Below are 27,971 nucleotides of genomic sequence, written 5' to 3' on the forward strand. Positions count from 1 at the left end.
ATTTATTTGTTGGTTGGTGATGATTTGAGAATGCATTCTCACCTTCATCTATGGTAGGAAGCAATCTTTTGATCTCTTGTTCATTTATTTTGAATGTTAAGATGGCAAAATGCCCCTATTTCCACACCCTTTTTCTCCTTTTTTGGTGGGGGATGGGTGTGGGAGTGGGGTTAGGGGTGGGGTTGGTTTCAAATGTCTCCTCTTTCATGGCATGTCAATTTTCGCAAAAATCTAAACAGAGAAATTGATGACATGTATTCTTTCTTTGTAAAGATCTTGGGCTGGTCAATCACTGTACACATCAAGGAAAGTTATCACACTAGAACTTAGTTCTAATGTGAGCATAATAATCTCCATCTATGAGGGAACTAATCTGATGTGACAATAAGCTCCATTAATTTCCCGTAGGACAAAAGTTTACAAATGAGTGTTTTGTGTTGGCCAAGCCACATTTCAATTGGGGGGAAAACCTTGTAACAACTGGAATTAAGCATTATCCTTACTATGTGAAAAATCAATGAAATTTCTTCCTTTGTATAATGCATGTAATCTAATAGTGTTGAAGTAGGTTCTTTTTAGAAGAAAAGTTAGTGCCAGCTATAAGGAAACCTTTCTCGTAGTCTAAAGAGACCTATCTAGTTCTCTTTTGTTGAAAAACTTTGGGATATTTTTTGCATTTTCATGATGTATTAATGTTGTTTTCTTCATGACACCTATGGGATGCTTCCTGATTTGTGAAAGTAAAATACTGCTAAATTCACCAAGGTTGACCCTGGTAGCTAAACTAGAAGATAATGGTAAAAGAAGTTTTTACTTGAGGCATTTTGTCAGTTATGATTCTGAAATTGTTTTTTGCGACCAAAAATGAGAGATTTGAATACCATACTTTGAATTGGCTCATGGTGTGTGCGCGCGGTCGTGGCCATGAGATTCCTTATGAGCGTATCTGACCTGACCTGACCTGACCTGGTGGCGGCCTGGTTTTTTGTGGAGAAATGCCTTCTATAAAGCAAGGAATCCATTTTGCAAATCTGTACATAGCAAGTCATAGAACCCCCCATCACCTCCTCAATTTATTGCAGAGTTGGATAACTACGTTGGCAAAGATTTCCACCTTGCGGGAATCTGATGAGGATATATGCAAAGCATCAGGACCCATTCATAGAAAACCGGAATTTTAAAAAATAAAAAAAAAATTGATGCATTAGGTGTCTTTCAACTCTCTGCTTCACTTCTAAATTTCCTGATTGACATAAAATTTAAAACTAATGTTACTTCTGACAAGAGGCCAAATTTGACATTTGATATTTATTTGATAATATAATATGGAGGACAGATCTAACCGTGCGAACCAATAAGGCATGGTTTGGACAGATCATCTTGCGTTGACATATGATTAATCAAAACATGCACAATTGCTGGGGGCTTTGAGAATAAGACTACAATTTCATCTTACAAAAATGCATCCCGGATGATGCGAGCTGCAACCCGGGAAGATAATCGACTTAGCACCTCAGGCAGTATTGTAGCAGAGATGCCTGGCAACACTGGAATCAACTCTTGGATAATCTGAGCAACATCCACACTCTGTTGATACCCGCCCACAGACATAACAACAAACCCATTGCTTTAATACAAGTGTTTGAGGATAATGAAAATAATCTACTAAACCTAGTAACTAATATGAAATATTCATAATTTAGAATATGCTTTCTTACGCCCGACCCTATTTCAAAGGTATTCCACAAACTTTCAAGGATTTATGAGAACATATTGGTAACAAAGTTTTTACTTCCACAAATTTTTAAATTTTTTTTAAAAAAAAAAAAAAAGTTTTTAAGAATACAAGTTAAAAGTTTTGCTTTTTGTATAAAAGTTCTTGAATTTTGTATAGAAGTTTCTATCTTTGAAAATAAAAAAATAAAAAAATAGAAACTGTATTGAAACACCACCTTAGTTATTGAATGTAATCAAAGAGAAAGATCGTGGCAAGCATGATGTAAAAGGCAATTAGCCATCAACTTGAGCTGTGGATATACCTGATTCAATGGTCTTGATTTTGAACTTCCTGCAGTTAGAAATTCAACAATTTTTTGAACGTTATTCAGTATAACTTTGTCTTCCTCAGTTACTGTGGGTAGAAGTGCAGCAGGCTTGATAAGTCCAAACGCAGGAACCATACTAAATACTGGAGCAGCATCACCCATCCCTAGGACTGCCATTATCTGTACCAACTGTTCCCTTGCAATAGCATCCATGCCCTTTACAATCTGCTTAAATGCCCAAAAAAAGAAAATTAATTACATATTTATTTACCCCTTATCTGATTTTAAATTAATCTCTGTGCATACCATTGAGAATTTAAATCTAGTTCAAACCTAGGATTGCCCAATCATGAACAAATACTGATGAAAAACTAAGCATAGCTCTCTTGTGAACAGAGATAATATGACTTATTAGTGGTCAAAGACTGAGGCAAAATGGATCCCTCTTCTTTCCTGAGAATTAGATCAACTATTGAGTATGAGGAGATGTCTCCCCATCTGTCATTTCCTTTATTCATCAAAAAATATATATGTTGCATTTTGTGAAACAAGACAAATGCTCAGATCCTTAGAAGAAACTATAGTCAGAAAAGTAAGTCCGTCAACAAGATGAAAGGGACAAACAGGCCACTGATTTGTTCTAGGGACTACATCATATGAGGGCTGGGTATCTTCTCTGCCAAAAATGCATTTGGCATCTAATGCTTTTTGCAGGGTCCCACTTAAGAAATACCAATGAAAATTTCAATCAATTATCAGAATTTTATTTTGAGAAAAATAAAAAGCAAAAACATGTGTTTTTACATTGTCATAAGTTTAATCTGTGGAGATCTATTTCCTCATGCACAGAAACATATCATCTGTAGTTACCAATTTTAATTCTTTCTCCATCATTTAATGTTTAGTAGTTGATAAGTATGGTAACAATGACCATGCTTTTAATACCTATAAGAATTTATTTTTTTATTTTTTTTATGTGCTTAATATAGTACCATAAAACATAAATAAGCTTAACCAACTTTACACATTAGATATGAAGCTACCAAAAATTGTGTAACATTCAATCCCAAAACTTCACAATTATTTTAAAAGTTCTAGAAATACCTCATCCAGAAGAAATTCTCGAAAAAAGTTTCCCTTGTCAGACAGTAGAAATGCTAGGGCTGCCCTCGTTTGAACTGGCCCTGTAGTTGAGATGTACTGGAAGGAAATCCAGGAAAAATAGAACTAGTTTGACTTTGCAGGATTCCAAGTTCAGCCATACCCCCATTCATATTTTCTCCACCTCCACTCTTAGCGGCTGTTATGAAATTCTCAAAGGCTTGCATGACATCAATGAATCTTTCAGCATCAAAAACTCCGGATTTTCCATATATTGTATATCGTAATGCATTCCTTAAACGAGGTGACTCATCAGTCAGGAGCCTCTGACATTGAACAAAGAAGAAAATAAATTTTGCTTCAATCTGAGAATAGCTCATGAAAACAAGTATGTCCGAATTATAAATAGCCAACTACAATACCTGTAAAAAAGTAACCAACAACTGGTTCAGAAAAATGTAGCTAATACCCACAATATACTTGTGATGATATCCTAGTTTAGCATTTATTAGGATACAAGAGCATCCAGCCAAGTGGGACTATAAATCAACTTAACTCATCTTTCAATCTATCTATTGTCCTATACTTTATTCTTCTGTTTTTGGAAGAGCCTCCAATACCTATCATACTATCCCTGTTGGGTTTGAAGTTTTGGTTCATTTATGACTCCACAATAAGTATACTTATAGTGCTTTGTAAAGTGTTGAAGATTATCACAGCTGTTGAAGATTTATGTAGCTGTAGAAGATATATGGTTGTAATATACAGTTGTGTAAGTTGTACAGCTGTGTATACAACTCTGTGTGTGTGTGTATATATACATATATATATACATCTGTGTGTACATTTGTGTATATAATCTCTGATTTATAGGGGGATTCTTATTCTTTCTTTTCTGCTGCTGTATATATCATTGGTCATATACTCTCAATATATGAATGAGAAATACAATTTTTCTCCACATGGTATCAAAGCCAAATTAGACTCTTTTAGCATTTCTATTTCTTTTTCAGCCTTCATCGCTGATTTTCTAGCCTTAATTGCTGGGTTTTTTTTTTTCTTTCCAAAAACCTGGAGAAAACTGGTTTTTTGGCAGAACTACTCTATTTTTAATCTGAAAACAGAGCAGAAAGCATTGCTGCAATCCTTCCTCAACTTCTTATTTGATTTCTTCCATTTCTGTCCAAAAAACATGTCTGATTACTGATCGGCAAGTCTCCAATCCAATAGCAACAAATAAAGTCATCAACACTGCAGCAAGAGAGCTGCAGAATATTAAACCAGGTTTACAACTCAATGGCAAAAATTATTTTAAGCAGTCTCAGTTTGTTCAAATCTTCTTGAAAGGGAAGGGCAAATTGGGTCATCTTCTTGGGATGGGACCAAATCCAGATGATTCGAAGTTCGTTGTATAGGATGAAGACTCTATGGTAATGTCCTGATTATGGAATTCGATGATGCCAAAAGTCAATGATACTTACATGTTTTTGACAAAAGCAAAGGAAATTTGGAAGTCGTATAAGGAAACCTGTTCCAAAGTCCAAGATGCTGCATAAATCTATGAGATGAAGACAAAGACCCCATTACCAAACAAGGTAATCACTTGGTTACTGAATATGCTCAGATTTTACAAAACTCATGGTAAGAGTTGGACCATTATCAATGTAATGAGATGAAGTACAACGATGATGCAACCCTTCTTAAACGTTTTATGGAAAAAGAGAGGATTTACACCTTTCTTGTCAAATTGAACATTGAGTTCGATCCTATTCAAGTACAAGTGATAGGAAAGGAAGAAATTCTTTCACTCAATGAAACAATAGCCATAATTCGTGAAGAAGAAGAACGAAGAGGGGTTGTGATGGGGCCTTAATCAACAAATGGTTCACCCTTGGTTACAAAAGATGCAAATCTCAGAACTGTAAAATCAAACCAGCTACAGTCAAATGCCTATTCTAATGGTGTGGAAGGAACTAATAGGTTATCAAAAGGATCAAGAGCAAGTAATAAAGACTCTATAGTGTACTTACTGTAAGAAGCTACAACACAAGGAGAGGGGCTGGAAACTCCATGGTAAGCCCTCAAATACTCAAAATACTTCTTAAACAGCAAAGTGTAATCAAGGAGGAGGCCAAGGACAGGCACATTTGACCTCAACACAATCAGTAGGCGAAGGAGAATTCTCTTAAGAGCTACCTGAGTTCAATAGAGGATATTGAGAAGCTGAGATATTTTATGGGGACACTAGAAAAACCTACAGGTGGTGTAGGTACTGATCCCTTGGCTTTTTCAAGTAATTCTTAGCTCTATACACTTAATGTGTCGATCTCAAAGGGAACATGGGTAGTAGACTTTGGGGCTACAGATCATATGACCCAATCTTCTCATGGGTTTGTCTCTTATAGTCCTTGTCCTTGTAATAAGAAAATCGATATTACTGATGGAACATTGGCTATAGTTGCTGGGCAAGAGGACATAGTTATAAATCAGATCCTTGTTTTAAAAAATGTTCTCATGTAACGAAATTGTCTACCAATCTAGTTTCAATTCACAAGCTTACAAAGGATTTGAATTGTATGGTGACTTTTTCTTTTGCACTGTGTAAATTTCAAGATTGGAGCACAGGGATGGTGATTGGACTTGCTAGGGAGAGGAATGGGCTCTACTTTCTTGAGGAACCTATTGAGCAAAATAACATTAAGGGTCCTATCCTGTTGTCTCTGCTTTCTGAGTCTTTCCTTTCAAATAAAAATAGAATATGGTTCTATCACTGTCTTGATCATCCTTCTTTCAATATTCTTAAAGTAAAGATTCCTGGTTTGTTTAAAGGATTTGATTTGGGTCAGTTTCATTATGATGTTTGTGAACTTGCAAAACATATGCATGTTTCTTTTTCCAATAAGGAATACAAGGTTTTCAATGTCTTTTACTCTTATTCATAGTGATATTTGGGGACCTTCTACAGTTCATAATATCTCCAAGGCTCGTTGATATATCTTAGTTATTGATGATTATACTCGAGCGTCATGGGTTTTTCTCCTAAAACAAAAATCAAATGTTAGTTTTACCTTTCAAATTTTTTTCCAAATAGTGAAAAATCAATTTGGGGTTAAGATATAAAGAGTTTGGTCTAATAATGCTAGTGATTATTTTAATCAAGTTTAAAGAAAAAGGCGTCATTCATGAGTTTTCATGCACTAACATACCACAACAAAATGGTGCAGCAGAACAGAAAAATAGTCATCTTCTAGCTATTAACCAAGCTTTTCTTTTCCAAAAAATTATTGGGGAGAAGTTGTCATAACCACTACACATTTAATTAATAAACTACCTACTTGAGTTCTTACCCCCATGCAACTATTTTCAAAAAAAATTCATGACTTCAAAACAACAAATCACCTGGTTCCTAGGGTCTTTGGGTGTGAATCCTTTGTTCATAATCATTCGAATAACCATAGGAAACTTGATCCAAGGGCTCTTAAGTGTGTTTTTCTAGGATATTCTTCTACACAAAAAAGGTCAAGTGTTATCATCCTCCAACAAAATAGTTCTTTGTCTCTATAGATGTAACTTTCGTTGAAACTAAAAATTACTTTCCAAACCCTTATCTTCAAGGGGGTACATCATTCATGGAAGATAAGGATGGAGATTTGTTTTTGCTTAATCTTTCATCCTTCCCTTCCTCAGAAAAACAAAATCCTCCGTCTTCTCCATCGCCATCCATTTTTGTTCCTTTACCAAATGAGTTAAATCCAAGTACTCCTAGTCCGACGACAAAGAATAAATAGATTCAGAGTGCTACTCAACCATTGCAAATATATTCAAGGAAAAAGGAACCCCTTGTTCAACCAATGTAGGTTCATAATTCAAAATCAACATTTGGTGTTAAGAATATTGAGGTAACTCCTAATTCATAACACTATGAAAGTAATGTACCTGTTGTTGATGATTGTGATCTTCTTATCACAATAAGAAAGGGTGTTAAGAAGTGTACTGAATGGCCTACCTATCCATTGTCTCACTTTGTGTCCTATGAGAAGTTGTCTAGTGGTCATACAAGTTTTCTTATCCACCTCAACACTATTACTATCCCAAAAACTATTTTTGAAGCATCAAGAATTAAAGAGTGAAAAGAAGCTATGAAAGTTGAGATGGATATAGGACTTGGAGGAACTACCTCAAAGAAAGAAGTTAACGGGATATAAATGGGTCTTCATTGTGAAATATAAGGCAGGTAGATCACTTGAATGGTATAAGGCAAGATTAGGGCTAAGGAGTATACTCAAACCTATGGGATAGATTATCTTGAAATATTTGCTCCTATTGCAAAAATGTGTAGTATCTTATTATCTTTAGCAACTAATCATGGATGGAGTTTGCAGTAGTTTGACGTAAAGAATGTCTTTTTACATTGTGATTTTGATGAAGAAATCTATATGGAGGTTCCTCTAGGGTTGAGTTAGAGAAAAATACGGTGTGCACGTTGAAAAAGACACTTTATGGCTTAAAAAAGTCTCCCAAGGCTTCGTTTTGCAGTTTTGCTAGAGTAATAAAAGTTTTAGGTTACAACCAAAGTCAGGATGATCACACATTATTTGTCAAACATTCCACTTCAAGGGGAGTTACAACTCTATTAGTTTATGTGGATGACATAGTAGTAATAGGAGATGACTTGCAAGGAATGTAAGCATTGAAAAGGTGTTTATTGCAAGAATTTGAGATTAAAGAACTTGACAGGTTAAAATACTTCCTTAACATTGAAGTAGCGCACTCTTGACATGGGATCTTTATATCCCAACAGAAGTATGTGCTAGATTTATTAACTAAAACGGGGAAAGTAGGGTGTAAACCCACCCATTGAACATAATCACAAGCTTTGTGAGGCTTAACAAAATGTGAAGGTAGATAGAGAATCCTATCAGAGATTAGATGAAAAACTAATCTATCTTTTTCATACAGGCCAAACATAGGCTATGTTGTAAGAGCAGTGAGTCAATTTATGCACAACCCAAAAGTACATCTTTAAGCAACAGATTGAATTTTACATTACTTAAAAGGTACTCCAAGAAAAGAAGTGTTGTTTAAAAGAGGCAATGACTTGACATTGGAAGCATACACGGATGCAAATTATGTTATTGTACATTCCTCGGAGGTAACATTGTAACATAGAGAAGCAAGAAGCAAATGTAATTGCAAGGTCAAGTGCAAAAGATGAGTTCAAAGCTATGGCATTAGGAGTTTGTGAGCTTCTATGGTTAAAAATAATTTTGGAAGATCTGAAGATTGTATGGGAAGAACCTATTAAGCTATATTGTGATAACAAGTCAACAATTGATATTACACATAACCCTATACAACATGTCCGCACCAAGCATATAGAAGTAGATAGACATTTTATAAAAGAGAAGATGGATAGCAGACTAATTTGTACTCCATTTGTATCAATCGAGGGTCAACTGGTAGATGTGTTAACTAAAGTATTGAGTGGTATTGCATTTCAATCTATTATTAGCATGCTGAGAATGGATAATATCTATTCACCAAATTGAGGGGAAGTGTTAAAGATTATTACAACTGTAATATGCAACTATAGAAGATATATAGTTGCAATATACAGATGTGTAAGTTGTACAACTTTTTATACAACTATATATATATATATATTGTTGTGTGTATATTTTTGTATATAATCCCTTATTTGTAGGAATTCTCTCTTATTCTTTCTTTTTCGTTGTTGTACATATATTTCATTGGTTCTATACTTTCAATTTATGAATGAAAAATACAATTTTTCTCCACATAAGGGATTATTATTCATTCCATAAGATTTGTACTTTTTTAGAATTGTTAGTTACTTGTAAACCACCAATTTAACTCAGTATATTGGCAGAAAGACTCGTACTTGAGACATCTAGAAACTTGAGCTATCATATCATGTAAACTACTACTTTGATCCAAAAGATAAAGAGTTATTAAATAATGGACCAACAATATATATCAAGCTAAGAGTTAACATCACTGTAAGCTAGTTGGACTAACCTATCGTGCTTTCTCAAAATGTTACAAGTTGATTCCAAGAAATTCAAATTAAGATTGATGAAAAAATAGCTAGTTGACTGAAATAGTGGAAAGGGATAGACCATCCTTGTAAGCCCTTTAGGCTAATTTGCAGTGCTTTCTTAAAAAATGCAAGAAAAATGGGCTTTGGAGAAATTGCTAAAATTGATTCCAAGATATTAAATTAAGGTGGATTGAAGGAAAAACAACTATTAAAATGAAAATATAGGTGAAGACCCTAGTCAAATGACAGAGTGCTTGGTTTCAAGTATTTAGAGGAGATTAGTGTGTGGAGGCAAGGCTGCCTTATGGACTTGCTTAGGCTGGACCTCACTGTAGGCCCATTTACAGAGTGGCGTCAGCCCACACAAGGGTCTAGCTAAGGAAGCCTACTAGGTGGTCCTAGCATCGCTCATCATGTGCCACTCTCCCCAAGCAATTATGACCATTTTTTTTTACAAGTAAATTTTTGTCTCCATTAGAACTTGAACCTGGAACCTCTCACAAACTCTCCCCAACCATCCACCACTTGAACCAAGCCTCAAGGGCTCCCGCTCAATGATGGCCATTATGCTTACATAACCAGTATAAAGAGATTTGTTATGGGAAAAGGTAAGATACGATCACAAGCACTCTAGAGTCTGTAGTACTTTCTTCTCATCTAACTTGATCATCAGAGGAGATTTTAGCTCTCATAGATTATCCTTGTTGCAAGAAGTTAGTTGGGATTGTGTGACTAAGATGAGGCATATCTGAAGGAGTTATTGTTTGTTTCATACAAGGGATGCATTGATGAGCAACCATAAAGGTGGCCAACACCTGTATGGATTGGACTTCTTGTTTGTTTTCTTAGGGTGATCCATGTATATGCCCCATATAACAAGGTGATGCCTCTTTCTTTTCTTTGGTACTTGTAGTGGATTTCACGCACTTACAAACATAAAAATTAAACGAATATAAAATTTTCATACTTAGTCCATCTTAAAATCACTTTCTGCACAACCTTCTCAAAATTATCTTTCACGATTCAGCCCTAGTGTTACATAAACCACATGGAATATGATGTCCTGAATCCATAGATTTGTCTTCAGATTCTCATAACATCTCTGAAAATTTGTCAGAGAAAGTCTTCAGGTTTCAGCCCTTGTGTTGCATTAGCTAAATGGAATATGATTTCTTGAATCCATGGATTTTTTTTTAAATTCTTATAAAATCTCTCAAAATTCATGTGTGTGTGTGCACATGCATGTTTGTGAGTGTGTGTGTGTGTGTGTGTGTGTGAGAGAGAGAGAGAGAGAGAGAGAGAGAGAGAATTCCATGGAATATGATTTCCTGAATGCATCTCACTGCCTGCTAAGACTACTCTAGCTTCAAGTTATAGCATAGGCACCTACAATATCCACCTTGTTATATGTGTCTTAAAAACAAGATTTTCAAAACCTTCTCAAAAGCAACTCCTGAAAATCAGTTAAAAGGGTCACTTTGGTTTTGTGGTTACAGGAACTCAGGTAAATGAGATCTTAAATGATACCTTAATACTAATGATTTTCAATGTTTTTGGTCCATAGCTCTTTTTGTGGTTGATTATGTTCACTTGGTGAACCTCAACATATATTAAGTAGAAGCCAATAATTTCAAAGTAAAACGACAATTATTTGCTGGTTAAATTGAAAGTGTAATTGAGCTCACTTAACACTAATGGGTTGAGTCATCTAGCCTAAAGATGATTTAGGTACCCAAATCATAAAAATGAAAAGTCGCTCTAAATATACCACTATTTATTTATTTATTGATAGATAAAAAGAAAATATATTAAAAAGGGACACCAAAATATATTAAATATAACACTAATAGCAATGGAACATCCATACCTGTGCTAAATAGGGATAAGCTTCATCTACAATAGCAAAATCAGGGTTACCCACCAAAGCTATGCCTTCCAGCACCCCTATTGCTCTAATTATAAGAGCAAAATATGGAGGTATCCTGAACGGATAATCAAATGTTATTTGGGCCAAATCTGATGCCAGTTCCTGAAAGTTGATATTCTTTGCTCCACCCCCTTCAAGTGCCTGATCAAAGACTTTGGCCAGCACTGGCAAGATTGGTTCCAAATTAACCCCCTCTGGAATGAAATCAAGTTTGACAAAATCTTTCACTATTGCTCCATAATCCCGATGAATAAGGTGAGCAATTGCTTCAATCATTCCATACTTCTGATCATCTGTTAACTTTGTCACTAGGCCTGCCACAGCAAACTCACAAATTATTAAACCCCCCACCTTGACCAGAAAAAGCTTACATTAGAATATTCAGGACTAGCACAGCCAACTAAAAGAAGTATCACATAATGCAGTATAGAATTTTTTTTTGAAGAATCTAAGTCAGTAGGTTGCCAAGGGATCATGAAGAGATCCAAAATCTGACCAAACAAAATATATACTATACATGTAAAATTGCAATGCAATTTCCCCAATGAGAGGCCTAGCTATAGATGAAGAATGGATGTTTATCATACATAATGAATATATGTATCTTTCATTTTGCAAGGTTTCAGTTGATTGCATAATGTCAACAAGCTGCTGCCTCTAAAACTTCACCAGGTTACTGAAAGTAGGATCTCAAGAGAATAGCTAGTCTTGAAAATAGCTTGTACCCACTAAAATGTATTTCTATCTAAACCTAATTAGATTGATGTAGATATGTTTTAAAAATTTTTATTTGGTTTTGATTGTCTGTTGTCAAGAAGACTCATGTCTATTCAATTTAACAAAAGAAAGACAATATTTGAATTAATCAGCACAAAGGCAAAAATAATAATAATTTTCTAACATATATAGACAAGAGTGTTACAAGAAAAGGAAACTATAATAATATAAAATTGAAACCTAAAAAGATAGTTAATGCTAGGAGATTGATAAGATCTATAAAATCTGCCTATAACAGGAGTAGAAGATGTTTGAATTTTTGTTGGCAAATGTAATTGAAGATGCCAAGGAATTAACTCCCTAATTTCCAAGGTGAAAATTAATGGGGTTACACTGACCGACGAGGAAGAGATCAAGGTTGAGGTGTGCAGGGCTTACCAAACTCTGCTGACTACAAATGGGGATTAGAGACCACACCTTGGGAGTCTTCAATTTAAAGTGTTGGGAGAAGAAAGGTCCAGAAGTTTAGAAGAGCCCTTTTTGGAAGAAGAGGTGTTTGAAGCTCTTTCCAGCCTTTCTGGTGACAAAGCGCCAGGTCTAGACAGCATCACCATGGCGTTTTGGCACTTATGCTGGGATTTCACTAAAGCTGAGATTATGGAAGTCTTCGAAGATTTCTTCTGCCTTGGCACATTCCAGAGGAGTTTAAACTCCACTTTCCTAGTTCTAATTCCAGAAAAAAAGGGGTGCAGAAGAGTTGAAAGACTTCAAACCGATCAATCTGGTTGGGGGACTGCACAAGCTTCTTGCCAAAGTCCTAGCAAATAGGTTGAAGTCAGTCGTGGGGGTGTTGGTTTCAGATAACCAGCATGCCTTTATTCAAGGTAGACAAATTCTAGACGCTACTCTTATTGCAAATGAGGTTGTGGATTCTAGGTTAAAGACCAACGTCCCTAGCCTTCTCCTAAAATTGGACGTTGAAAAATAATTTGACCATGTCAATTGGGACTATCTTCTTGTTGTTATGTCTAATGTGGGGTTTGGGGAAAGGTGGATCAGCTAGATCAAGTGGCGTATCTCCACTGCTAGCTTCTCAGTTTTAATCAATGGAACTCCTTCTGGTTTTTTCCGTAGCACTATGGGCTTGAGACAAGGCAACTCGATATCTCCCTATCTTTTCATTTTAGTCAGGGAGGCTCTCAGTTAGCTACTGTCTAGAGCCAGTTGTGGGGGCTTCGTTGAGGGGTTTAAGATGGGAAGAAGCAATGGGGAAGGGAGGGACTTGCTCCATCTCCTGTTGTTTGACGACACTTTAATTTTTTGTAACACTAATAGCGAAAATTTGAGATACTTGAGTTGGGTGTTTTTATGGTTTGAGGCAATCTCCGGTTTAAAAGTGAATAGAGATAAAAGTGAGGTTATTCCCGTAGGAAGGATCGAGTCTTTGGAGGATGTTGTTTCGATGATGGGGTGTAGAGTTGGAAAGCTTCCCACTTCTTATTTGGGACTTCCTTTGGGTGCCTTTTTCAAATCTTCAAGGGTGTGTGGGATGCAATAGAGGAGAGATTCGGGAAAAGATTGTCTTTGTGGAAGAGGCAATATCCCTTTTAGGGGGGGAGGCTCACCTTGATAAAAAGTACTTTCTTTCTCTCTTTGTTATTTTGCGGAAGGTGTGTGCAAGACTTGAAAAAATTCAAAGGGACTTTTTGTGGGGCGGTAGTGCGTTAGAGAAAAAACCTCACTTGGTGAATTGGAGCTTGGTTTATACTGATAAGAAGGAGGGAGGCTTAGGAATTCGTGGACTAGTGGCTCTAAACAAAGCCTTACTTGGGAAGTGGAGTTGGAGATTTGCGATAGAGAGGGAGTCCTTTTGGAAACAAGTCATCATCAACAAATTTGGGTTAGAGAAAGGAGGGTGGTGTTCGAGAGTAGCAAAGAGAGGCTATGGTGTGGGGGTGTGGAAAGCCATTAGAAAAGAATGGGAGGGTATTCGTTGTAGATCTCACTTTATTGTTGAGAATGGGAGAGAGGTCAAGTTTTGGAAGGACATGTGGTGTGAGGATCGAACGTTGAAAGAAGTTTTCCCTAACTTATACCAGTTGGCGGTTAACAAAGATGAGTGGGTGTCAAATGCTTGGGAGGGGAGTGGGGAATCGGGTAGTTGGAATCCTCACTTCCCAAGGCATTTTAATGATTGGGAATTGGAAGAGGTGGAGGGCTTGTTATGGAAATTGCATCCTTTGGTAGTGAGAAGAGAAGTGGAGGATGTTTTGAGTTGGAAAGAAAGTAGGGATGGCACTTTCTCTGTTAAATCCCTCTACCGTTCCTTCACAAGGACCTATAGTGATCCTTTTCCTTAGGGTCTTATTTGGAGGTCTTAGGCTCCTATGAGGGTGAGCCTTTTAGCTTGGGAAGTGTCTTGGAATAGAATTTCGACCATCAATCAGCTCAAAAGGAGGGGATGGAATATGTCAAATAGATGTTACTTGTGTAAAGAGAAAGAGGAAACTAGTGATCATTTAATCTTGTTTTGTAAAAAGGCTACAATGCTTTGGAGTTTGATTTTCTCCATTTTAGGTGTGTAGTGGGTTTTGCATTCTTTGATTAAAAGGAATTTGTTTGGTTGGCATGGTGCCTTTGTGGGTAAGAGGAGGGAGAAGGCTTGGAGGGCTGCCCCTTTATGCTTAATGTGGACCTTATGGAAGGAAAGAAATGAAAGAGTGTTCAATGATATCGGACGGTCAAACCAAGCTTTAAAACATTCCTTTTTGTATACTCTTGTAAATTAGGCTAGGGTGTTTATAGAGGATCATACTTTGTCTATGATTGACTCAATAGAATGGTCATATGTCTAGTTAGGGAAAAGGTTTTTTGTCTTCTTTGCCTAGTTTATTGGGCGTTCTGATTGTATACTTCGTGTGTATTGTTTTCGCTGCTTCTAGGCACTTCTAATACAAGCTCTATTTACCTATCAAAAAAAAAAAAACTCCCTAATTTCCAAGATTTAATTGAAAAATGCCAGGGAATTTACTTATATATTTCCTGTTTCATTTTCCTTATTTGTGGGGTAGAGGATTTCTAGGAATTAGAAATATCCAACTCCATTCCAAGTAACATGGATTAATAACACCCCAACTTCAATAAGTTTTCATTGCTTGGTCACATTTTTTTTTCTTTTGTAAGGACTTTAAAGTGTTTGTATGGTGTGAAGTCTTACCAATAAATGCGTATCGTATTTTGCTTGGAAGACATGGCCTTTTTTATGGAAAGGTTCAACATGATGGCCACGAAAATACATGTATTCTCATACACAATAAGCATAAGAAGATTCTTCATTCAATGAAAGAATTCCATTAGTTAAGAAGCCTCAACACCAAAAAGGCATTTACCATGTGCCAATTTAAGGGGAGTATGGAAAATAAAATTATTTTTGCTCTAATGGCCCAAGAAGTGGATGAATTTAAAGAGAAAGATAAGGAACATCCGATAGGAGTACGGAATATCCTTGATGATTTTTCCAACTTGTGGTCGGGAGAATTACCCATTGAACTTCCTCCTATGCATGATATACAACTTGTCAATCATAAGCTTGTCATTGACGCATAATCATTTTGAGAACAATCAACTTGCTTCACAACATTGGAAAGTCTTTCGAAGTTCAATATTTGTCTTGCATGAAAATGAAGAAGTTCAAGAGATCTTAAGATCCTATCTTATCGTAGTAAAGTGTCAACGAAGGAAAAAAAATGGTGGAAGTCATTGCTGAAGATTTCAATTGGCCATGGAAAATCATTAAAACTCGAAGTTGAGTGTTTTTTCAAGTTAAGAGGAATTGATGAGGATGGGCATTAGAATTAGTTGGAATTAAATTAGAACTAGTATTTATTGGAGTCAAATTAAGAGTAGCTAATTATGTCATAGGAGAATTAGAATTAGAGTTATAATAGATTACTAGTAGATTTTGAATTTTTTAGAAGAGTCTATAAATAAGACTAATTGATGTAAACCAAGTAATGATTAATGATTAATAATATTACGTTTTCTTGCATATTTTTCAATTTTTAATGGTGAACCTCTATTGATTTTCTTATAGGTGAGACTCCTCGAAGGCCTTAACACAACTCTTAAGGTTTTATCCCTTCTTCTCCTTATCTTCTTTCTCTATATTTTATTTTATTTTATATTGTTGTCATAAACCCTAAAAGATAAAAACCCTAACCCACCTATTTGATTATAAGTAACCATCCTAGAGTTACCCGGTCGTTAACTTCGGGGCCCCGTGGGATTAGTCGAGGTGCGCGTAAGCTGGCCCGAACATCCACGGTTATAAAAAAAAAAAAAAAGTAACCATCCTAGAGTCATCACACATCAAAGCGAGTCATTACCAATGGTATAAGAGTTGATACTCGACCCTAGTGTAAGACATTATCTAGCCTCATAAAAGATGTCTATATGTCTAACCTCGAAATCTTATGGGACACAACAAAAACATTGTATCTGCATGAGGGGTGATTGTGATATGCCACATCAGATAAGAGAAGTTCTCAACACCATGTATGTAGGACGTTTCTCTTAATTGTGTATGCATGTTTTAAAACCATGAGAGCTTATTAGACCTAAAATGAGCAATATCTACATAACCCTCTATATGTCAATTACCAAGTAGTTCTTGGGAGTGTCCTTCGGTATCACTTTAAGGGGTAAGAGATTGGTCCTCCTCCCAATTAGGAAAGAAATAGGCATAAAGGCTGAATTGGTTCCTTTTCTCTTTGGAGTTTTAAAACTTAAGGTTCATTGGTCGTTCCTTGAGTAATCTAGTAGATGGGCATTGGAGGACTCCTTTGAACCATGGGAGTAAGATTATTTGATTCTTTTGAAGAGAGCCGAGTTTAGTTTCGCTATTGAAGTGGAAAATGTTCGGTTTAATTAAGGGTCTCAAGGGTGTTCCACTACAATTTTGTCTTGGATAACAAACAATCATAGGGGGTCTTGGAGATACGAGCATAGGATATCAAGGATTGTAGATTTGGTTAGGGTGTGGATTGTTACTTCTCATGGAAGAGTAGATTTGCTAATTAGGAAATTAGGGAGCTGGCTAAAAGGAGCCTTTTCTCGAGTCGAATTTGTTGAGAATCTTATTCCCCTTGAGATTTACCATATTTTCCGAAGGGTGGGAAGCCAAAGACTTTCTACTTAAGAGGTTTTTTGCTTCACTCTTTTGTACACTACATTTTCTTTCCTTTTTGAAGAATGTCTTGTTCTTCTTTCTTTTGTACAAACCTTTACTTTGATTCAGTAGAATACAGAAATAACTTGTTTATTTAAATAAAATAAAAAAGAACAAATTTATGCTAGAGCCTTGGGGAGTTTTTGAATGGCAGCAGCCGCAATGAAGAAGTGATCAGATGAATGAGGTGTGACTAGCTAGTACTTCACATATTTAGGATTTATGAAAAGACAATGTACAGCCGACAACTTGAGCCCTCTAATTTCCTTCCCTTGAACCACTTTTTGTGGATTTGGATGCTAGAATGTTATCACTTTCTGGATGATTATATCAAGTTCCAAATACTTGGTAGGATGGGGTGGGGGATGTGATGAAAGTAAGACAATGGTTATAGAGATGGGATTGGTGCAGGGGCAGCAGCAATGACACTGGTGTTGGGGTGGTGATGGTTGCATAGTGAAGTAACAAGACTATGATGATGGAAAGGTGTAGATGGGGGATTGTGGTATTGAGCATAGAATTTGAAGATTTGAAGCGACACTTGTATAAGTGTTCTTCAAATCCTTTCATGAAATTTACAAAATTCTGTCCCCTGCTGAACCAAAAGGCAGGATCTTCTTCCAAAGTACCCCAGGAAATGAAAGAATTTAGAATTCACAAATCCTTTACCCAAAGTCCCTTGTATGAAATTAACCATGCAGAACTAACATCAGAAAGTATTTTTTTTAAAATGTGTATGATGCTGCTAACCATGTTGAAAGATGATCTTTCACCATATACTCTTATTTAGTAAATTGTTACCAAAGTCTAGTATAGCTAGCTTCCCATCTGGAGTGCGGATCAAATTTCCCGGATGTGGATCAGCATGGAAAAAACCAGTATCAAGCAACTGTTAATCAAAATGACAAAAGTTAGATGCTGAGGTAATATATCAAGAGGTTTGTCGATATAAAAACAAGTAAAGCTCAAAATGATACAGGTACTCTGCTAGCTGCATTCTGCACCTGGTGCAATTACAGTATACATGCAAAAAGAGACGGAATGCATAGAAGCACGTGGAATGTAACCATGCATATTTTAAATTTGTCATGCAAAATTTCCATATTTTGGCACTACCCATCAGAAATTATTTATTGATCAAAACGCTTGCTCCATGAATAGATTTATGCAACTTGCATATTCCATATTGTGTTTAATATATATATATATATATATATTAAGTATTAGATACAGGTCCTGCTAAAACAATACAATTATCAATGAAGCCTACTTCTCCCACAGCCAAAAGAATCTTTGACATCAACATAAACAATTGCTTAGGTTCATTTTCTTCTGAATTTAATTTTGGTTAACCAAATTCTTCTATCATCATTAAGTTCTGATATCTTACATAAGCTAAGGAACCAAAGAGTGAAGACTATCAAACATTTATGCTATAATTCCTGAAAATAAATTCTCCACTTCAGTCATAGTAAACACACACACACACACTCACAAAAAAAAAAAAAAAAAAAAAAAGGCATGTTATATGTCATCTAATATACAAAATATCAAATACAAAGAGTTCTGATATCTTACCTAAGCTAAGGAACCAAAGAGTGAAGACTATCAAACTTTTATGCTATAATTCCTGAAAATAAATTCTCCACTTCGGTCATGGTAAACACACACACACAAAAAGAAGACATGTTATATGTCATCTAATATACAAAATATCAAATACAGAAGAGAAAAAATATATATAAAAGATGCTTGCAACTCATGTTTAAGCATGTAACACAAACAATTCATTTTCAGTCAACAAATGAACGAAAACAGAATTATCCTTCTATTTCTGTAGAACACAGCATTTTGAGTCATGATAAATTGATGGAGTAGCTTACCTGCTTTAGGTAGCATATGACTCCAACATTTACCAGATCCCCGACATCACTTTCTGTACTTTGTGACAGCTTTTCTCCTTCTATCCATTGTGTGGTGAGAACCTTTCTCGAAGTATATTTCTCATAGGTTTTTGGTACAACAACCTGAAATACTGTGACTTATTATGAGGCACAACATATTCTCAAGGAAAATAAGAAAAAGAGAGAACAAAATTCTAGTAGAAAATAAAGTAAACTTTTAACTTTACATTTGTTTTGTGATTTTATTTAATTTTTTTCTTTTTAAATTATAAAATATTTCTAATTTTTAATATATATGAAATTCTACTTTAATTAGTTCAATTATCTCTTTTTTAACTATAAGACACTTATAATAAAAAATAAATTAATTAACTTTTTAATAAAAATCTAAAATATATAAATGAATAAATTTATATGAGTTGGATCATAAACACGTCATGTCAATAAACATAATTAACCAAATGAGCTAAACAAATTATAAATGGATATGATTAACTATTAAATGGATTAAACAGGTTAAATAAGTTGAGCATCCAAATCCAAAAAAGTCTTCATTTATTAAACGGGGTTATACAGATTTATACGATTACTACATAAACACAATTGTACTCAACCCATACCCGCTTTGTGTCTTGTCAAGTCATGCTCATGGATCATATCAGATTTATCACTTTAATGTTCCCACAAGCCAAATTCATGTTGAAATCATGGAAATCTAGGACTATCCTAGAAGCTCAAGCCCTCACTTGGTTGCTAGTTAATAAGAAATTTAATAATAATGATCTAAGCACCAGCACGAGTAGGCCAAACAAGCAACAGAATGTGCCCTCGCCTTTACCTGGTCATCTTGTTGTCTATTTTGCATTCAAGTTATGGTAAAGATTGTTTCTTAGCTCTAAGGGGAGGGCATTGCAAATGGAAAATTTGAAGCTACCATGAATGTAAAATAAGTTATCTTGAGAGGGATGCTGAATCTTTAAAGACGGGAAGAGTCCATGAAAGAGTATATGTTATCTTGTGAGCCTCTTAACACATGTCATCTAGAAGTTTAGTGGTATGATCTTGCTAGACAAAGAATCAACTTCTTGTTCTCACAAAAGCATATCGTGGTTGAAGTTGGGGTAGGTCCAACTTGCCCAACCCAAAGTTCAAGTTGACATAGGTAGGGTTTGAACAAGTTAAGAGTCTAAATAAGTTTGGATCATACTCGAGTTAGAAAATACTATTATTTTTAATTATATTACTTATTATTTTATTTAAGATATACAAATATAAAAAGAGAGTAAGGAAAAAAATTATATTTTATAGCTTTTAAACATATTTAAATTTTAACCTTTTTATACTTTATGACTTAAAGTTTATAATTTTGAAATAGTTGTTTCATTTATTTGGAGACTTCTTTCTCAACTTTCTATTCTGAGATGGAAACATTTAGTCTATATATGTAGTTTCCCATTCACTTAAGGACCTAGATTGGCAAACTAGGAAACTAATAGGCTTGCCAAAAGATGAGTCCCCCCTTCTTTGTTCGCTTTGTTGGGAACCACAAACACCCTTGAGATTATCTAACATTGATGTTGTCACCACATTCATCTTTGCCTTTAATAATAATTTTAGGACAGGTACTTCTCTCTATTATAAAATAATACTATTCTTGTTTTTAAAAGAAAAGTACCCAAAAGAGTATGAAAAGAGAGTTTATTTTCAGTCAAATCTTTCTTCTTAGCCTTATCTAATCAATCAACTTAAGTCCTCTTTTATCCCACAAATTTCATAAGGAAATCAAAAGCTCTATCAAAAGTCAAGGCGTCTGCTTGGGTAGTGGTCAACAGGAAGGTTAACATCAACAACTTGCTTCAAGTGAGAAGGCTTTTTAAAGCCCTCAATCTGGATGTTACCCTCTATGCATGGGCAGTGGAGAATCGATAGATCACCTTGTTTTACATTATCCAACAACTTTGGAGTTATGGCACAAGCTATTCAGTCTTGCTAGTTTGGCTTAGGTTCATTCCTCCTATAAGTGTTAGTGACATGTTGACCATTTCTTTTAGAGGTTTTGGGAAAACATCTAGAGGCAATGTGCTATGGTCAATCACTTGTCTTTCATTTATCTGGATAGTATGAATGGAAAGAAATGAAAGAATCTTTGAGGACAAGTGGAGGTCTACCAAAAAATATGAGATCTAGTTTATTTCTATTCGTCTTTTTGAGCATCTACTACTCCAAGACATTCCGCTCAACATAATTCAACTTGATTGGAGGTTGACATGTAGATCCAAAGGTTAAAATAACAATATTGAGTTGTTTTGATGTTTATTGAGGAGTATTTCTTTTCCATTGTTTTGATTAGGTTTTGTAAAGTAGTGAGGGATTTCTCATCCTTATTTTCTATTTTTATTTTTAATAAAAATGTGTTTATTTTTAATAAAAAAAAATAAAATTAAACACCAAGTTGTGATATCTAGTGATGTTGTGATTGTTAAAAAGTCAAATTGACAATTAGGATGTGTAAACAATAGGACCTGGTTAAATAATTACAAGAAAATCTACTGGACAGTCACCTTAGGTTGTTGACTGTTTAAATAAAGGAGGAACATAGAGAAAAGAAATGCTACAAATCTAGAAAACCCTGATTCTATGTTCTACCAGGGCCTTGTATTTTTTAAAACTTGTTGAGTGTGACCTCTATATTTTTAAATTTTGAAGTGTACCTCTGAGTGGTTAGTTTCTAATTAAGTTACACAAGATGATAATTTTATAGGCAAACTTGGTATCCAAAAGCAACAGCAACTGTCCCAAAAGAACCAGGACTGATAAAACTACAGAAAAACGATGATCACTCACCTGTGGAAGGTCCTTCCTCATCATTTCAGCAAAGTGTGTCCCATTTTCACCCTCATTAACATAATCAAGCTCCTCAAAGAAACGGGCTGCCCATTCATCAACCAAGCCAACCACATCAACAGAGATCTGAAACAAAAAGCAGTAAGGACAGAACCAGGACCCATAAAGAGACCATAATCATCATCATAGTAACCACTTAAAAGCAACAAGTGTAACAGTTAATAAAGAGAAAAGTGATTGCAGATTAATTTAGCAAAACATTACCTGAGGAAACTTCCGGAGAACTAACCCCAAGTTTCGTATGACGAACAAATCAACTGTCACAGTCTCAAGAACGAAAGGCCTCTGCACTTTAACAGCCACCAAATCCCCATTTTCTTTTAGTCGGCCCTTATATACCTGTCCAAGAGATGCTGCCCACAGATTTTCCAAAGGAAGAATATAACTAATGAACTTCAGAAACAGCAAAGGAAAGCCAGATTTTGTTCTAATTAAACCTTGGAAACTAATTAAACAAATAAATGCCTGCTCATTATCATAAGCAAAGGGACTCAATAAAAACTAAATGCTATGGAAATTAAGCAATAAGAGATTACTACCAGCAGCAATTGGGGAAGAAGTAAGCTCAGAATATATTTTATGCCATGGCCGGCCAAGCTCTTCTTCAATTAGAGCCATAGCTACATCATCAGGAAATGAAGGGACCTTCAAGGACCAACAAAGAAGTCAGCTATGAAAAAGAATTGAATTAAAATTATAAGCATGATGACAAGAAAAAATTGCAATTCAACTAATTTACCCAGTAGAATAATTATTGTACAAATTTAAGGTGAGCAAACACACACTTAATAGAGATAGCTAATAGAAGACCATGAAACAGGGAATTCAACTACAGAGAAGGACAAGTTAAAGCATAAGGACGACAAAAAAGAAAAAACACAACTCACTCATTAGAATAATTACTAGGCAAATTTAAGGTGAAATTAGTAAAGGATACCTTTTTCTATGTAAGCAAAATTAAAAAAGGCTACTCTCTTGCAAAATTCAATTTATATTGATATATTCTACAAACTGATTGGGCTACTAAAGCGAATGGAGCTACTATAGAGAGGCACTACCACATCAAAATTCTATAAGTTTCAGATAACACTTGGGGCGGAGATTACAAGGAAAGTCAAAGACAAACATAGTTTAACTTTTTATGCACATTCTTAGTTCAAAAGAAGCCATTTGGGATGGTAAGGCATCAAGTTTAAGGAAAAAGCAAAACAAACTGAGAAGTTAAAATGGGGTTTGACCAACAGTAATCTTGTATGAGAAGTTCACAAATGGGAGGATCTCAAATTCAGAGGAAAATTTAAGAATTTAGGAAAGCAAGCTTACCCTGTTTTCTTTAGTTGTTGGACATGGAGCATTTTACAGTGCTCTTGAATAGTAACACCCCCCTCTCTCCCACACACAAAAAATTTTATTGATAATGGTGCCATGAAAATTCTTATGGTGACATCTTCATAGAACTGATGGAAGCTTTAGTTCTATCTTCTTATTTGTAGGCAGTGGAGCCTTTTATAGTGTTCCTGAATAACTCCATTATTTTCCATATGAGATGAAAACTTTTATGTGTGAAATGTGTCTAGTAAGATGCTAGGGCATCCTCCAACCCTCTTTTTTTGGCCAATACTGGTCAGGGACATGAAAATCCCTCTTTAAGAGAACCCAATACAAGCCATCAAAGAACTCCATGGAGAGATCAACAGGTGATGGCCATCCTGGAGGAACATTAACTCTTCTCTTGATGAATAATCATTTTCTTTTACACAAGGCATCCCTCTGCATTTGGAGTTGAAGTACAAGAACCCCTTCAGCATCCACATTTTGTGGGAAGTTCAAGCATTTGGACATTTACCTAAGACATGAGCAGCTATGTTGCAGATATGTGATACTGACCTATACAAATGGCCTATACAGGTGAAAGTATGCAGATGGCATTAAGGGGAAAAGTATGCAGCTATGTGATACTGGAAGATGCATGCAAATGGCCTATACATGGGGAAAGTATTTGGCAGGAGTAGCTATCTGGTGCATTCATCTAGATGTAAAAAACACTTATGCGATGTGTAGACCCTCCATTTTGTCCCTTTAGCACATGCCTTGGACGTTCTTTCAGAATTTCATAGTAGTTCCCTGGTGGCCCATTATGTGACCTGTCTACTCTGAGCCACCTTGGAGACTTTAGTTGAGGAGTTTATCTGACCCCTCGCTGTGACCTTGGCCGCCCTTTGAGTTTAGATTAGGCTTTGCTTAGGTGAACTTTAGTTAGATTCCACTTAGTTCGCCCTAAGACACTTAGGCACTTTTAGACTCACTTTTTGCATGGTACACATGGTCGCATGGCTTGCTTAGTTTGTATGGTTTGCATGTGCTTGTTGTATTTACTTATTTCACTCATCCTTTTTTTTAGAAAATTGCATGGGATTGAATGTTTTATTTTATTTATTTATCTTTTTTACTTTATTTTTATTTTTATTTTATGTATGTATATATATATTGTGAGATCTCTAACCCATATTTTTATTTTGTTTTATTTTTTGTTTTATCGTTTTACAAGGAAATTCAAGTTGTCTATTGGTTTCACTAAGGCACGTGCACTCAAAGAAGGCAAGCAAAATATTTTTGGGGGGAAAATGGGATTGATTTGGTTGCATACGTATGAAAGGAGAATCGGATATGCTCGTGCCTTCTTCTCAGAACTTGCAGACTATGCAACAGGATTCGCCTTCTTGCTTTCGCATTCGCTGTTCGATCTAATGGTGCCCATGATGAGCAGTTCATGGACAACAACGCCACAGCAGTTTTCCTGTTTAAAGAATTTGGGAGGTGTGGAGCTTTTGGCAAAGAGACTGCATACAGAAGAGTACGGGATTGTGGGTTTTTTTAAGGGTGCTTGGGTCTACTACTTACATTTCTGCAGACTCTACGGGATCCTAAAACTCTCATGCTATGATTGTCATGACCGAAATTGGCCTTAATGGCTTTACTTGTTTTTTTTGCTTTGCATGAATTGGGGCCTTCCTGATGCCTTCTATCTTCAGTAGTGGCTGGAATACTTCCTCCTCCTTCAAAAGCATATGCATTTGTTCTTAATGGTCTCGGTGCCATTTGTCTCAAAGGCTTAAAGGAAGTGGAGGAAGCTTCAGCATTGCGGTTCCTTGTAAACAATGAAGGAGACTTTTGCTTTCTCGGCTAATTCGGTGGAAAAGCTTTTGCTGTATTCTCATTAAGAAGTACTGGTGTCAACATAATTCTTGAAATTGTGGATAGGATTGCTTCAACAGGGAATGATGGTGTGAGGCCATCAGTTTTTGGCTACAGGGGAATTAGTGATGAGCGGTTCATCCAACTTTGCATCTTCCATGTGATGGTTTTGGTTCACAGAACAGTCAGGGACTGAAGTTCTACTGAAGCCTCTGCCACAGCCCAGTGATGCCCAATCCTCCGAAAGAATGTCTATTGCTTTGCACAAAACTATGATCTACAAAAGGCCCTGCTCAGCATCACCCAGTTCCACTGGCACTTACCCTCTGCTTCTCTCTTAGGGATCATTTGAAGAAAGCTTTGACTGATTTCAGCATTGCTTTGGGCTTCTTGTTGGATCCTAGGAATTATTCATTCACCTTTCCTTGTTGAATTCCTGCTATTTCTTGCAGCCTCCAAAGACAATCATTGGGAAACTGCACTGCTTGTAGAATTCGGAAATGATAGCTAAGATGTTTCGGGAGATATCAGATGTGTATGACATCAAGTCCTACTGTAGATCGCTCTCTTTAAAAATGCCGAGACGGCAAAGTTATTGATTTCAATTATGGCATTTCTATTGGGCAGGCCAGATTCCTATAATCCTGTTCTGGTGAATCGCTTACATGGATGTGGTATGGTTCAGTCATTCAACAACTTTTTATGGCTAACAGAGCCCCTGCTTCACCTATGGAAATTGATTATGGGAATGCAAAGCGGGATGGAAAGGATGAAACTGATCATTCATGAGTTTACAGTCCTTTAGCTAGCTATGGAGGGATGCCGAGATATCCGTAAAAATCCTCCAGTTCATGGTGCAAAAAGTGGTATTTCCAGTTTGGTCAAACCCACATTTTGCTGCTTGTATCTATGATTCCATTACGAAATCACTTGGCACATCTATTCTGGAATTTGAAGGCAAAAACGTCAGGTAATGCAGGTGCTTGGGTAACTGGTCCTCCTCCAAGTAAGGTAGGCTATTGCATTAATTGAAGGGATGGGTTTCTGAGATTTAGAGTGGAAGAAGCTCTATAGCAATTTGGAGTAAACAGCATCAAGTTGAAAATAGGGTGGTTGTTTTCCCACCAAAAGAAAACTCACGGAAATGATAAACTTGCCCGTATACTTACCCTGTCACATAGGAATTTTGAATTCGATACAAAAGGGAATTTGAGGTTGAAAAAATCTACAGCTTTAGTAGGTGAACTGTAGGATGAGGGTGTCTTGACATTTGATATACGTGCTGGAGTCTTGTTTGGCTTGATCAGACTGCAGATCCCAAAGAAAGCGCAGAGTGCTCTCGAAGTCAGTCAGGAGGAGCATATGAAAATCGCTGCACCACTGGAAGACTACGTTGCCTACAATCTTATTAAGCATGTTAACTATCTTTCCCACACAGCGGAAGGTTCTAGTGCAGCATTGATGAGTTATACAAGCAGGTTGATTTTGAGAAAGATGACAGCAAGAGTAGCAGTTCCTTTTTCGAGAAGAGATTTTGTTATTATGCTATGGGTGGTGAGCAAGCAGGATGATGCATCTGACCCTGTGATCTGTCACATACAGGTTTTGTTCCTTTGTCCAGCCAAGAGACCAACTGCTTAAGAATTCTGAAACTGTTATGGTGGGGAAATGGATCCTCTTCCCATTCCTTTTAAGGGAGCTTCTGTAAAAGCACAGACAATTTTGAAAAGCAGAGGAGAAAATTATAGGAGAGGTTCAACTGTCAGTAAACAAGTAGAAACTATGTGGCAAAGCTGATAATCATGGGTTTCAGAGCATGAACACTAATCCCAGGTCAGAGATATTGGAATAAGGTCTTTGCTAGAGTCTGAAAATGGTTAAGAGTCACAGCACTGCTACTGTTATTAGTTTTGGGAGGAACGTTAATGAGCCGCTGAAGCATGCAATTTTGAACTCCTATGCTCACACTAATTCCAGAGAGAAACTTGCTGCCATGATATTTCCATCCTTCCGAAACACCAAAGACCAAAACTAAGCAGACTGATTCAAAATCTGGGAAGAAAGCTCCCAAAACCTCTGCCACTCCTCAAGTGCAAAGCACCAAAACCAAGACAAGACACTGTTTATTGACAATCTGAGAGGATGTCGAGTGCATTTCACCACAAATCATAAGAGCTTGAAGAATGAGAAGTACAAAGAGGAACCTCGCTCAGTTTGAAGTGGTGAATGGTGCTCAAAAGAAAGCAACAGTAAAGCTGAACCCACGAATTGATTTACAGGGAATGGCAGAAGAAACAAGCCTGATGAATTCCAACACCCAGCTTTTAGCAGAACCATAAGAGCCTGGTCAGTTCCTGTGCCAGTTCCACTGCTCAAACGCCTTCCTTGCTCTCTCTCGAACCTCAGTTCCCCAATATCAACCGTGATGCAGAAACTGAGATTCTTGTTTACCTTTCCAAAACCTCCTCTAAGGAGTCACCTTGCTAACCATACTGATGCTAACAACTAGGCATTAGACCAATGGTGCTAAAACAGTGAACATTTTAACAAAGGTGAACCCTGGGACTAAGCCGACTGAATGTACTTTTGACTTCAGCACTAGAAACTAAAGAAGACATCTTAAGTACTTCCAATAGCTACACCACTGCTGGAGAATCATTATGGAGATCCTTCCCCTGCAATGAAATCTGTCCTGATGCTTTGCCAATAGTAAGGTCTTATGCTTACAAACCTACACAACCAATCAGCACTGATTTTAAAAAGAAGCCTTCTCGGATAAAGGGCTCAACTTTCACTCCAGATTGGTCTACTCTCAATGGGTAACAGCAACTTTTCTTGCTATCGACCGGCTGCTGCAGGTGGATCAAAGAAATTGATTGCAGAACTTGCA

At 36.3% G+C, this 27,971-nt stretch overlaps 1 protein-coding gene across 1 annotated transcript in view; it reads right to left on the minus strand.

The window, feature by feature from the left end:
- Window positions 1–1,275: 1,275 nt before the first annotated feature.
- Window positions 1,276–27,971, minus strand: part of LOC117914913 (uncharacterized protein sll0005) — a 37,322-nt gene continuing 10,626 nt past the window's right edge. Inside the window, 10 exon segments of the mRNA XM_034830434.1 lie at window positions 1,276–1,587; window positions 2,040–2,270; window positions 3,150–3,235; window positions 3,238–3,472; window positions 11,075–11,448; window positions 17,880–17,967; window positions 18,962–19,105; window positions 21,827–21,952; window positions 22,091–22,239; window positions 22,426–22,531. Coding sequence (XP_034686325.1) covers window positions 1,453–1,587; window positions 2,040–2,270; window positions 3,150–3,235; window positions 3,238–3,472; window positions 11,075–11,448; window positions 17,880–17,967; window positions 18,962–19,105; window positions 21,827–21,952; window positions 22,091–22,239; window positions 22,426–22,531 — 1,674 coding nt within the window. The 3' untranslated portion in view covers window positions 1,276–1,452.

The sequence above is a fragment of the Vitis riparia genome, chromosome 5 (assembly GCF_004353265.1).
Source record: "Vitis riparia cultivar Riparia Gloire de Montpellier isolate 1030 chromosome 5, EGFV_Vit.rip_1.0, whole genome shotgun sequence".
In the NCBI taxonomy this organism is placed as follows: Eukaryota; Viridiplantae; Streptophyta; class Magnoliopsida; order Vitales; family Vitaceae; genus Vitis; species Vitis riparia.